The sequence below is a fragment of the Arachis duranensis genome, chromosome 8 (assembly GCF_000817695.3).
Source record: "Arachis duranensis cultivar V14167 chromosome 8, aradu.V14167.gnm2.J7QH, whole genome shotgun sequence".
NCBI classification, from domain to species: domain Eukaryota; kingdom Viridiplantae; phylum Streptophyta; class Magnoliopsida; order Fabales; family Fabaceae; genus Arachis; species Arachis duranensis.
Genome location: NC_029779.3, coordinates 17,555,780 through 17,569,458, shown reverse-complemented (window position 1 = coordinate 17,569,458; position 13,679 = coordinate 17,555,780). Strand labels below are relative to the sequence as shown.

Here is a 13,679-nt window from a genome sequence, read left to right as displayed (position 1 = left end):
AAAGAAAAATAACTAAAATTTTTTTTTAATTTGAATAAAAACTCTCTAATAAATATAGTAAAAATATAAGATGTGATGTAGAAAAAAAGCTAAAGCGACATAAATTTTTACTAAAAATAAAAATATTTTTTTGTTCATTTTTTTTAGACACATAACTATTTTATAATTTTAATTGATATTTTATAAAAAAAAAGCAATCAATACAAAAATAAAACTTAAATAAGACAAATATGTTCTGAAAAAAAATTAGAATAAAATAAAAACTCCAATTATAACCATTAATCATAATTATATATATATTTATTTTAAGATTTATACTTCAAAAATTTAGAATATTAATATTTTGTATTTTGTATTTTTTTATTTTAAACTATTATAAATATTCGTTGTTCTCTAATAATAGTAATCTTTTTAAAAGAATAAACATAATTAAATAATTTTAAAAATATATAATGATTTTTAAAATAACAAAAAATGTACAATTACCTAAAATATATTATTTTTACGTAGCAATTGAAATTTAATTGCTAATATAAAAATTATATATAATTGTTTAATCAAAGAATTTAATATTTATATAATATAAAAAATAAATTAAAATTTGAGCTTAATCATAGTAATCGCTCAAGTTTAAATTTTTATAAATCAAATGTAGAAGAACTAAATCATAATCCGTTTTTGCCAAACAAAAGAGCCTGGAGGCGTATCTCCCGATGGTCGACTGAAGGCGACTTCACCCTTGGCCTTTGTCCCGAAGAATCACTCAAAGAAATGCTTTTTATGCCACACCCTGGCTCTCCGAACCAAGCTAGATAGTCTCCTATCACTAGGCTCACCAACCGACCACAGAGGCGGGATGAGCCTTAGGATCAGTTGATAAAGGATCTGATTCTCATTCACCCAAAGCTAGGCATCAAAATTTCTTTCCGATCCGGACTCTTTCTTTGTAAGAAAGAGTTGAACATAGTGAGACTAAGTTGGCTTCTATCCCAACAGCGAGTAAGGACCCAAGGCAAGGTGACGAAGGTAAGAGGGAAAGTGCGTTATTCTTGCGGGGACCTTTTTTGTTCTTATCATATCGGTGATAGCACTGAAGCAGCTCACGACGTCAGATTTCCACAAGGGAATCCCTTAACGTACGGATTATCATTTTTTTCTCGAAGTAACTTATACAATGAAAAATTCTTAACGCATTATTGATACTCAAATAGTAGAAATAATATATTAATAATAAAAAATATTATTAAAAGTTAAATATACAGATAAAAAATTATAACTTGCAAAAATATCTCTAAAATTTATTACATAAATATTAAAAATCATGTATTTATATAAATTAAATTATATTAAATTGTAAGATATTTAGATATTTAATTAAATTTAAAAATAATTGGTATGCCAATTTAAATAATTTAGATTGAAGATAAAAAATATATATAATCAAATTATATCATATAACATAACATTTCTATAAGTTTATTTTATAAGAGATTTAATACAAAAATATTTATCATCATCTGTTTAACATAACAATTTAAATTTAGGAGAATTGTTCCAAAAAATATCTTTTTTTGAATTATTTATTGTTAATATCAGGTCAATTTCATAACATTCAATAATAATATAAATGATTATATTTGAACCACAAAGTTAACCTAAAATATAATATAGAAATTGATGAGAATAAAATATTAAGACAAAAAATGATTAGAAGCGTAAAAATAGAAAAAAATATCAAATTTAAATAATGTCAAAAAGAATCTAATATATAAAGATGTGAATTGTAAAAATAGAGGGATACATATATAAAGAAGAATAGCATGCATGTATAAACGTTTTTTCACTATATCATAATTTGCTCCAGCTATATGATGAATTCAGCGGCAGTCAACAGCTCCAAAAGTTTGCATTGGTGCACCTCGAACACATGACCTGATTTCTTAAGTTACAAGTATGTCGAGCACATTGTCGTCCAATTCTATTAGCAACGGTAATGCCTAAATTAAGACATTTTCGAGTTATAAACAAACAATCAACAAAATACTATTTATCCATACATTCTCATTTATCTATAAAAGAAATTTTATAAAAAAAAAGAAAAAAAGAAGAATTAAAATAGCAAGAGCGATAAAAATGATGATTCTTATCATTTTGTTTGGCCGTCTATATATAGAAGACCATAAAATCATCATTATCTAACAAAATTAATTTGTATTTATTGCATTTAATTTGAATAAGTAAGAAATTATCATATTTTAGTTTAGTATTTAATTCACATGATTTGAATCTGACTTAATACATATCATTTAATTTGATTTAATTATTAGTTAAAAATATCTCAATTGCTTATTTTATTTATAGATTTATTATTTTAATTATTAATAATTTAATCAAATCAATCAATTAATATACATAATTTATACCTAATTTGATTTGATAAATTAAAAAATACTACCAGAATATTAAAAGAAATAAATTAAGAAATACTATTAAAAAAATTGATATAAATTATAATTATTATGTAATATTTAAATATCTAATCAAATCAATTAGTTGATATAATTAATCTCATAATAAATTATATTTAATAAGTTAAAAGAAATAAATCGAGAAACACTCTCATAAGCATGCCACGTCAGCTCTATCATTAAGTGTAGAAATTTCACGTCAACTCCATCATTAAGTGTAGAAATCTGATTTTTATATAATAGAATCGAATAGACGTTAATTCATATATAGCATATAAATAAATTTAATTAGAATAAATAAGAATTTATTTATTTTATTTTAGACTTTATAAATGAAAAGACTAATTCACTAATATAACGAATTATAATTAATATAGTATAATTAATTAAGTAATATAAATTATAACAAATTATATTAAGAAAAGAAATATTTAAATATCTAATCAAATCAATTAGTTGATATAATTAATTCAGTGCAATAAATTGTATTGAATGAGTTAAAACAATTAAATCGGATAACACTATTCGAAGCATGCCACGCTTTATCAAAAACACTCTCCGAAACATGCCACGTCAGCTTTATCATTAAATGCAGACATGCGATTTTTATATAATAGAATAGATTTGGAGATTTTATATGATTTTATTATTTTTTCAATTAAGTATTGATATTTTGCTCCTACAAAAAAATCAAGGCCATTTAAAAAATAAATAAATTCTATCTATATAAAGTTGTTTTAAGTGTTTTATTGCATTTATTCAATCCATTTGAAACAAATTATCATTCTAAGGATGATCTTAAATAGTAAATAAATAATTAATTATATTCATTTTAGAGTTTTTTTTAATATAAAACGATTATATATAGACATTTCAACTTAATTAATAATGTAAAGGACTAAAACTTTTTTACTTTAAAAAAATAAAGGTTGGCAATAAAAAAATAATAAAAATGATAAAAAAATTGAGAATCAGTTTGGATTGACTTTTGAAAAAGATATTTATTTTTTATTTTTTTAAATTTTTTTTAATAAACAAAAATTATTTTACATTTAAATAGACTTTTAAAAAAAATTTAAGTATTAAAAATTTCTTTTACTTTTGTTTTTGCTTTTTTTAAAAACAAAATATTGCTAGCTTTTAGAAAAAGCAAATACTTAAATGATATCATGATATTTTTTTTGATATATAATAAAGATTTGCCTTTTGAGAAAAAAAAATGATAGTACCAAAGAGAGACTTCAAATAAATCTTTCCTATCATTGGTCAAGACAAACATAGTGTGCATTTCATTGTGTATTCATCTTATTTTTAATATTTTTTCAGGTATTCAAACTAATAAAAAAAACATTAGACTTTATATGTGTAAATAACTAAATACAACTACTTCAAATAAAAAAAGGCAAAATAATTTTATATGCTTCAATGGTAACATTGGTCATATTAGTAATTTAATAAAACTATTTCAAGTAGATTTCAACAAAATAGTTCTACATAATAGTATCTGTGATGATAATAAAAAAATTTTAAATATAAATTTTAATTCATGTTAAATTGTATTTACTTAGATCAATTTTAACAAAAGAATAAAAAAGTTTTTACTCATGAATTATGAAAAAATATCTGTAAATTTAACTACGAATATTGTTTAAAAAAAAGTCTGAAAAATAAGATCCTAATATAAATATTTCAATGTAATTATAAATGATGTATTATTATCAATGAATAATTATTTTACTTTAAAAATAAATAAAATAATTACTCACTAATTTTAATATTAAAATATTTAAATTTTAGATATAATTGATTTTGTAAATTTTGTATAGCAATAATTATTATGTATGTTTTTGTTTAAAAATTTCAAAAAACACTTTCTATATTTTCATATATTTTCCTATATAAAAACGGACAGATATACTAATTACTAGAAGAAAGATTAATTTGACTAAATAGTGTTCCTTTCAATAAATATCCAAATTAATTCTAAAAAAATTTAGATTTGACACGGTAATTCTCAACAAATACAACATGAATAGTGGTGGTTTTTTCAATCAATTTAGATATTTAATTTATCTTTTTTTCCTTTAAAGTTTAAATACAACATTAGTGGACATTAATAATTTAAATTCAAATCACATAATTTTTTCATATTCATCTGAGTGCCATAAATTTGAGCCCCCTTTCTAACTTTGAAAAAAAAAAAAATAAAACATCAGTGGTGCCGTGGTGATATGTTCTTCCCATAAAATGCGAGAAGCAGTGGTGAGTGGAGTAGAGGAGTGTGAGGTTCAGTCGCTCGCTGACTCAGATGATGACAAAAAGAGACCACTCCCTCCGCTCTGCTTTTCACTTTTCAGCCTTCACTAGATTCGATTCTCTCCTCTACTTCCTACAAAATAAGAAAAAGAAAGAACGCCTACTACCACTACACCTCTCATTATTATTTATTTTGTTATAAAATTCCCTTCCTTAGTAATAATCACTACCAAAATTGACTATTGATTATTATTTATTACATTTCTTAAATATAATTTCCTAGCTGACGAAATTGGTTCCTAAACTAACTAAATTTATCTAAGGTGATAACAACCTTGTGCGGACATGTGGTACTCATTATCAAAGTCAATATAAAGAAAACTGAAAAGTAGAGGGATGTGGGACTGTGGGGTTAGATTAACCATACATTCTCTTTCAATATTTAATTGCTACGTGGTTTCTATAATTCTATCTATTATCTCTCACCAAGTCATCAGTTATATTCTGCTATAAATTAATTAATTAAATCTATCTATATTTTAATTAATTAAAAATTTATTTATTTTCGAAATAAAAAATAAATTTATCCTTTATAAAAGATATGCCTTCTTCAATTAGTAGATGTTAGTTCGTAGTTTAGAGTTCATTTGGCTAAATATATTTTGATTTAATTTGAGTAGCTTACTTCAAAAGTATGAAATTCATTTAAGAATGAATCTAATTTCTTATTCAGCTGCTTTGCTAGGTTGGCTTTTGGTGTCAAAGCACTTTCCCCAAATTTGGTTTCACTTTCCCATTTAAAACAACAAACCAAAGCTAACAAATAAATGCGTGTTTGGACTGTGGTTGGTCAAACCGTAGTTTGAATAAAAGTGATTTTATAAAATTAATTTTGAGTAGAAGTAAGTTTGTGTCAACATAATTTATGTTTGATAATTTTATACTAAAATTGATTTTAATAAAATAAATATTATTTGAATAATATTAGTTAAAATCATTTTTAGATAGATAATTACTAAAAATAACATCACATTAAATTATAATGTTATTTTTTTATATATATTTAATTTTTTATATTTTTTTATATATTTTTATATAGTATATTTTTAGTAATTTTAGTACTCTTGTTTAATATGCTATAATTTTTTACTATTATTATTATTTATGGTTAATTTTTTTGTTTAATTTATTTTACTTAATAGAATTAATAAATTATATTATAAAAAAATAATAATAAATATAATGCACAAAAATTATTATTATAAAAATATATAATGTCAAATAAAAAATTAATAAAATATATAAATAATAAGAATTCTATAAATAATACAAAAATATGTATAAAAGATAAAGTTGGTAAAAGAAAAATAAAAGTTAAATGTTAATGGTTAAAAGTCAATTAGTACAACGCAGAAGCTAGAAATTATTGTTTTTTGTAAACGTGGTTTTGTAACCAAAATCACTTCTGTGTCTATAGAGAGAAAAATTAGCTAAATCAAAAATTGAAGCGTTTAAGAAGCTGTAGCATGCTTTTTCTCTTTCAACGTGGTTGTCAAATACACTCTAAATTTAGTTTGGTCGAATAATCAACTCACTTGTTCTTAACCCTCAAATAAAATTCAGATCCGCCACAAATTATAGTCATTGACTTGTCGAAGCAGAAAAAAAGCTAACAAACTCGTAACTCGTTCACTCTCTTTACGCGCTAATTCCTTTGAAAATGAAAATCCCCAATCCAATATCAACGCACACTTCAACTTCTGAGCCTTAAGCAAGGAGCTCAACAATTTAAATGAAAAAAAAAGAAGTGTAAAATTTATATCTGTTTGAACAAGTTGAGTGCAGATTATAGGAATAAGGGTTGGCATTGGTCCCTGTTTTGTTGCAGGTAAGCAATGTAAACGGGAGAGAAAGGTAGCTTTCATGGCGTCGAATACCGCTAAAGTTCAGCTCTTTGGGATATGGGCTCTCTCTCTCTTTCTCTCTGGTAAGTCCAAAGTTTTGTTCTCATTGTTTGTCTTCGCCCTTTTCACACCTCGTCCGTGTTCTTCTGCACATCATAACCCTTTTTCTCTTCTTCACCTTTTTTTTTTGTTTTTTGTTTTCCTTCGTACTCTGACCTCTCTCGTTGTTTTTCAGGCACCTGTCATGTTCTCATTTCTGTCTCTCTCTCTCTCCCCTTTTCTTCTATCTACCCACAACTAACCTTGCTTTTGATCGTTTCCGTTGTATTGATTAAAATGCTGTGATGTGCTATGCTTACTAGTCCAACCTACTCTGGAACCCTCATTGTTGTTTGTGTATATTATTATTGACTGTTTCACGAGACAAGGTTGTGGCATTGTTTATGTAATAATCAGTGTTCACTGTTGAGTTGTTTTTGTGAGTTTCAGAATTTAGATGATTGGTTTTTGGCTTGCACAGACGTGTTTCTCAATTAAAGGTGTGCGTGTCCCCATCATGAAGGCGTGAGCTGAGAATTGATCGTTGTTGACTCGCTTTTTCAACGGATAAAAAGATCCACACTTTTGTTCTTTTTCTCTGGATTGGTCTTCTTTTGAGTTATTCACTTTCAAGATGTTGTGCGCTTGCTCCGGGGAGCAATTCAAATTGGAGGAGGCGCCGCCACAGTCACCGGATTCTCTGGCGACAAGGGATTTCTCAGCCGGTGGACTTTCTTCCAGGACTGCGGATTGGGAACCCAAAATCGATGATACCCAAGTTGACGAAGTAGAGTCCACTCTTAAAGAAGCTCTTTCCTTAAACTATGAGGTAGCAATGGAAATTCAGTTTGATCAAATGAGCATTTAATTAGATTATATGGGGCTGTTTTCTTTTTCCATTAAATTTGATTTTCCAATTTTCAAATGAATTTCAGGAAGCCAGGGCTTTGCTGGGGAGGCTTGAGTATCAAAGAGGGAACTTTGATGCTGCTCTTCAAGTATTTCAAGGCATAGACATCAAGGGTTTGACCCCTAGGATGGTCAGAGCCATAGCTGAAAGAACCAGGCAAAGAAAACCACGTTCCAAGGCAGACATTGTGGTTGCCAATGTGATGTCATTGCATTCAGTAAGCCTCCTTCTTGAGGCAATTTTGCTTAAAGCAAAATCATTACAGGAACTTGCCCGATATATCGGTACTGTTTTTACTACCTTCATAATTTTCATGTGTTGTATGTTGTTTGACTAAACATCTGTTTGCTAATTGGTGCGGATTTTGCATGTAAAATATTGGAACTTCCATTTTTTGTCGAAGTGGATCTTGAACGTTCTTCTATATGAATGAATTGAATATAAGTATCTATATTATGTTGATTATAGAGATGTAGATGTAGATAGAGTTTTGGCCTCCCAATGGTCCCAACTCAAGTGACTTTGATGCTTTCTCTTTTACCAGAGGCTGCAAAGGAGTGCAGAATAATTGTGGATACAGTTGAATCTGCACTTCCTAAGGGAATGCCTGAGGGTATTGGTGAAGATTGCAAGTTGCAAGAAATGTTCCACAGAGCATTAGAGTTGCTTCCAAACTTATGGATCAAGGCAGGATTTTTAGATGAAGCTGTTACTGCATATCGTCGTGCTCTAATCAAGCCTTGGAATTTGGAGCATCAGAGATTGGCTGCTGTGCAAAAAGACTTAGCTAAGACCCTACTCTACGGTGGTGTTGAAGTAAGTCTACCCTCTCAGTTGCAAGTGTGGGGTCCAACAACACCCAAGAGTAACATCGAAGAAGCAATACTTTTGCTATTAATACTCATGTGCAAGGTGGGAATTCAGGAAATTGACTGGGATGCTGAAATAATGGATCACCTTACTTTCGCTCTTTCCGTTACTGGGATGTTTGAGTCATTGGCAGTTCACATAGAGCAGATCCTCCCAGGGATCTATAGTCGAGCTGAGAGGTGGTACCTTCTTGCTCTGTGTTATAGTGCAGCAGGACAGAATGAAGTAGCATTGAACCTTTTGAAGAAGGCTTGTGGTAGTTCTGAAGCAAAGCAAAGACCTCACTTCCCTTCATTTTTGTTTGGAGCAAAACTGTGTTCACAAGATCCTAGCCATGCACATGAAGGCATTAACTTTTCGCGCGAGGTTATCGATCTAGCCAAGCATCGAAATGAGCATTTCTTGGATCAAGGCTATAAATTTCTAGGCATGTGCTATGGAGCTGCAGCTAGAATTTCTGTGTTGGATTCTGAAAGAAGTATATTTCAAGGAGAGTCTCTGAAATTTTTAAATCGTGCTGTGGAGAATGGAAATGGTGGCCCGGAAGCTATATTCAGCCTTGGACTAGAAAATGCGAAGCAAAGGAATCTGGATGTGGCTTTTGACAACATGATGATGTACTCAGACATGACAGTTGGCAGCTCAGGGAGAGGTTGGCAGCTGTTAGCACTTATAGTATCCGCACAGCAACGATTTAAGGATGCTGAAACTATAGTTGATTTTGCTTTGGACGAGGCTGGGAGGATGGATCAGCTAGAACTTCTCAGATTGAAAGCAGTACTTCAAATTGCTCAGCAGAAACCAAAACAAGCAGTAGAGACCTACAGAATCTTGCTGGCATTAATTCATGGAAAAAAGGAGCATTGGCATCAAGATAAGAAACTTGGTCAAGCAATAGGATTCAGGCATGAGGTGTGTATAACTTTTATGGGAAAATTTGAAACATCCCATGCATACACTAACATTAAAGTTGATTGAAAAGAAGTGATGCCACTTGTCTATTAAAAGCTGCTAAATAAATAAGATGGTTATGTCGATATTAGTGAATGCTGACGAGTCATGATGTTTTTAAATATCAGCTAAAAGTAACTCCCTCAATCCTCCCCTGACCCAGTTTTTTATGCAAAAATTTTCAATGATCAAAGATGAGTCTATGCTTGCTATGGAAGATTGAATTAATGATCAGAGACAGCTTTTATTATTATTACTGGTGGAGTAATGATTATATTCATCTCCTGAATTCTTGAGAAGAATGTCCTTAACTTTGTTCACCACTCTTTGCAGGCAATAAAAGAGAAGAATTTGGAAACAGAAGTCTGGCAGGATTTGGCTACTATTTATGCACATATCGGTTCATTGATTGATGCAAAGTCTTGTATTGACAAAGCTCAATTAATAGAATTTTTTTCTCCAAGAAGTTGGCATATTACTGGTAAGGACTCTGTCTGCTCTGGTTTTTAATTTTGTTTCACTACTACACATATTCACGGTGATCGTATCACCATGCATGAACACTTAAGAAATCAGTAATCTCCAATTCTATGGCTGCACGATATTTCAGGGAGGTTATTGGAAGCTCAATCATTATACAAGGAAGCTTTTGTTTCTTTCTCGATCTCATTATCAATCGAGCCAGATTACATTCCCAGTATTGTTTCAACTGCAGAATTGTTTCTGAAACTTGGTATGCAGTCACTTCCAATTGTAAGAAGCTTTTTAATGAATGCTTTGCGATTGGATCCCACAAACCATGATGCATGGTTCAACCTTGGATTAGTTTCAAAAAACGAAGGTTCCTTGCAGCAAGCAGCAGATTTCTTTCAAGCTGCATATGAACTGAAGCTTTCGGCTCCGATCCAAAAGTTCGAGTAATTTAGACATCGAAAATATGGAACCAGAAATTGAGCTCAACTTAGAGCAACATAGAAAACACACCAGCAGCAACCAAATGGAATAAATACTCATCCTACGGTTAACCACTACTTTGTTAATGATTTGTTCAAATGTATAGCTAATCTAGCACCTTTTTCAATTCTATAAATTTACATTTATTCTGTTCAAATCGATTTTCCTGGCAAATGACAATAGGTGCCATATATACAGTTGAACTTGCCCATGCTTGTTTCTTTTTTCTTTTGCACCTTTCTGATATTTTTTCTGTATTCTGAAAGGAAGCTACTCTGATATTCTTCATTATTCCAATTGATGCCCATTTAAGGTATTGAAGGTGTGAAGTTCAAGAAGCTCTACACGTTTTCAGTTTGTTTTTTGGATTATAATTTAGAAATTATTGTCTGCTGTGAGAGTACTGATATATAATAATAATAATAATAATAATAATAATAATAATGATGATGATGTTCGAGATCTTTCACTTTTGAATATAATTTGATCACACTTTTGATTTTCGGTAGGTTGATATCAGCAAAGAAAGATAAAGAAGGTAAAGTGATTGATGCGTTCATTTTTTACAATAAGATAAAGGAGTTGATTCAATATCAAGGAAGGGGGGGAAAACAAATTAAAGAAAACACCAAACTACATTCTCATCTTGTCCTTGTTTCCTTTAAACCATAAATTCTTTGCAATAAAACAAAATATGTCTTGGTCAGAAAGACAACAAATGTGACAGATTGTACAATTGTTTGAGAGAGCGTTTGTTATCTTCGGATCTACAAAGGGAAGCTGGCAGTGCATGCAGAGAATTTGACTGGTCCTATACTTAATACTGCACCATAAAGAAAAGAAAATCCAATGAACAAATAATGATGCTCTAATAAATTGTGAACAGACACTTCCATTTTGCCCAAAAGAAAGCATAATTTCCTATGTTAAATTAGAAGATACATTAATCATTTACCCTATACCTTACATGTAAGAAACAGTTGACTCGGACAGACAAATTAACTAGCCTCAACCCATCTGCCACTGCATCCACAAATGAATATTATCATCCAGGTCAAATAACTCTTTTTGTTTATGATAAAATTGGGGTGGAATTAGAAGAAAAATAGTAAAGAAAAGGAGGTAAACAAGATGCAATTAAAAGCTTAATGCAAGCTAATTAAGGATTTCTTGTTTGAATTTTATAACGATGAGAGGATATTATATATTATATAATGAATAATAATACTTGCCAGAAATCAAGTAAGGTGTTGAGTCGCTAAACTTTTACAAACGGTTCGTCATTGTCATTGTCGCTGTGGCTTTTGGAGTTGGAGTTTGAGTTTTGATCAGATTGCTTTTCCGCTTCTGGTTGCTTTCCCTCTTCTTTTGCCTCTCCTTCTTGTTCTTGCCTGCATAAAACATAAAAAATTACCACAATAATAAAATTCAAACCCCCAAACTTAATTGATTATATGCAATAATAATAACATAATTAAGATGGCCATTGCATGCATGCATGCATGTGTAGAGGCTCATGTATGTATCAATGTACGTATGTCACCTCTCACCATTTATGTTGCATGCATGCAGACAAATCCAATTTATTAATAGATAATTTAGATATACATAGAAATATTATATTTTGCAGGAAATAATTATGTAACGATTAAAAATCCAATAAATCCTTGAAACAATGCATGAATGGAGAGAGAGAAAGAGAGAAAGAAAGTACTTTTTTTGGGCGGCTTCAGCGGCTCTAGCACGGGCTTCTTCTTCGGCCAATCGCTCTTCCTCCTTCGTCATACGCTTGCTGTTGCCTCCGTCGAAGCAACCAAAGCAAAGCCCCATCTTTTCTCCGACCACCCTGGCCTCTCTCCCTCTCCTTCCCTCTTTCTCTTTTTTCCTTTTTTTTTATATATTTAATGTTTATTTGGCTGCCCTGTACGCTTTCTACAATCTGTACTTTTTTTTTCCTTTTTTCTAAAATTTCCTTACCCTCCCCCCTTTTTCTGTTCCACTTTCTCTTCCCTTATATTGAGGAGGACACCATCACCAATTAATATCTATCCTATATATTATTTATTATTTTATATACACCCACACGCACCAATTGTATATATAAGCCAGAAAATTTTGACAGTAGAGATAAAATATATATATAATAATTTTTATAATAAAAATATTTTGTGTACATAAAAATTAGTTATTAAATTATTTATTAATTATTATATATTTGTATATAAATATATATATTGTTTAATTTATTTTTAATGTATATTTTTTATTTCAATATATATACATGTGGTTATTTTCTATGTACATATAACATGTTTAATTTTTAAAACAATACAATCGAAATGTCTGCTTTTTTATATAAGATAATGCTACATATTCATGTTCTTTTGTTAACCAAGTCCATCCAAGTTAGTCTAAGATAACAAAAATCAGTTATCACTAACATTATTTCAAGTATTATTATTTAACTTGGTTAGATTTAGTTCATAAAAAGACTTGGATGTGTAGTATTATTCTTTTATATATATAAGTAAATACTTATTTAGAAATTTACTTCTTATACAATTAGAAGTCAATTCTTATTCAAATTCATAGTTAAAAAAATACTTTTAATTAATGTAGTTGTTACAGAAAAAAAACTAATATGAAAAAAGATAAATAACGCTCTTTCGAGTTGATTTCTAAGAAAAAACATAAATTTCATTTAAATTGAGAATTGATCGTTCTAATGACATCTAATATGAAATTTTTAAATTAACTATGGAGTACCAAAGTTGAGTAAAAAATTATTATAGAGTCAAATTTAATAATTTAGTGGGGGCAAATAAATATTATTATTATATACTACTAAAAAAAATTTCAAATCATAGTGGGGGCGATTGCTCCCACACTCATATGCATACATCCGCCCTTGCCTATAGTAATTAGAGGGTATCTCTTATTTTTAAGTTGAAATGATGAAATTCGTTAGTTTTAGGGGTGGCAACGGGGCGGGTAGGGGCGGATTTTTGCTCTACCCGACTCCGTCCTGTCGTACAATAACTTGTATAGAACTCGCTCCACTTTTACTTGCGGGTAGTAAAACGTCGAACCCTAACCCATCCCTGCAGGTATCCGCCTCGCCCCTACCCGTCCCTATAATTATTAAAATTTAATAAATAAAATAAAATTTTAAAATTTATATAACTATCATCATATACATAACATAAATTAAAGTAAAAATTTAAATATAATACAATATTATTAATCATTTACTAATTATTTTACATATATTATACCTATTATATATTAAAATTATATATATTATATATATATATAGCGGGCAGATAA

At 29.3% G+C, this 13,679-nt stretch overlaps 1 protein-coding gene across 3 annotated transcripts; it reads left to right on the top strand.

The window, feature by feature from the left end:
- The first annotated feature begins 6,445 nt into the window (after positions 1–6,445).
- Positions 6,446–10,668, top strand: LOC107461240 (protein NPGR1). Of its 3 annotated transcripts, none has more exons than XM_016079723.3 (6): positions 6,446–6,711; positions 7,149–7,496; positions 7,603–7,861; positions 8,122–9,359; positions 9,732–9,879; positions 10,009–10,668. In XM_016079723.3, exons 2-6 carry the CDS (start codon positions 7,302–7,304, stop codon positions 10,317–10,319), a joined length of 2,151 nt encoding a protein of 716 aa, XP_015935209.1. In that variant the 5' UTR covers positions 6,446–6,711; positions 7,149–7,301; the 3' UTR covers positions 10,320–10,668. The 3 variants fall into 3 exon arrangements, with proteins under 3 accessions (XP_015935209.1, XP_015935208.1, XP_052108465.1); XM_016079722.3 differs by having other exon boundaries at positions 7,118–7,496; XM_052252505.1 differs by having other exon boundaries at positions 6,446–7,496.
- Positions 10,669–13,679: the final 3,011 nt, after the last annotated feature.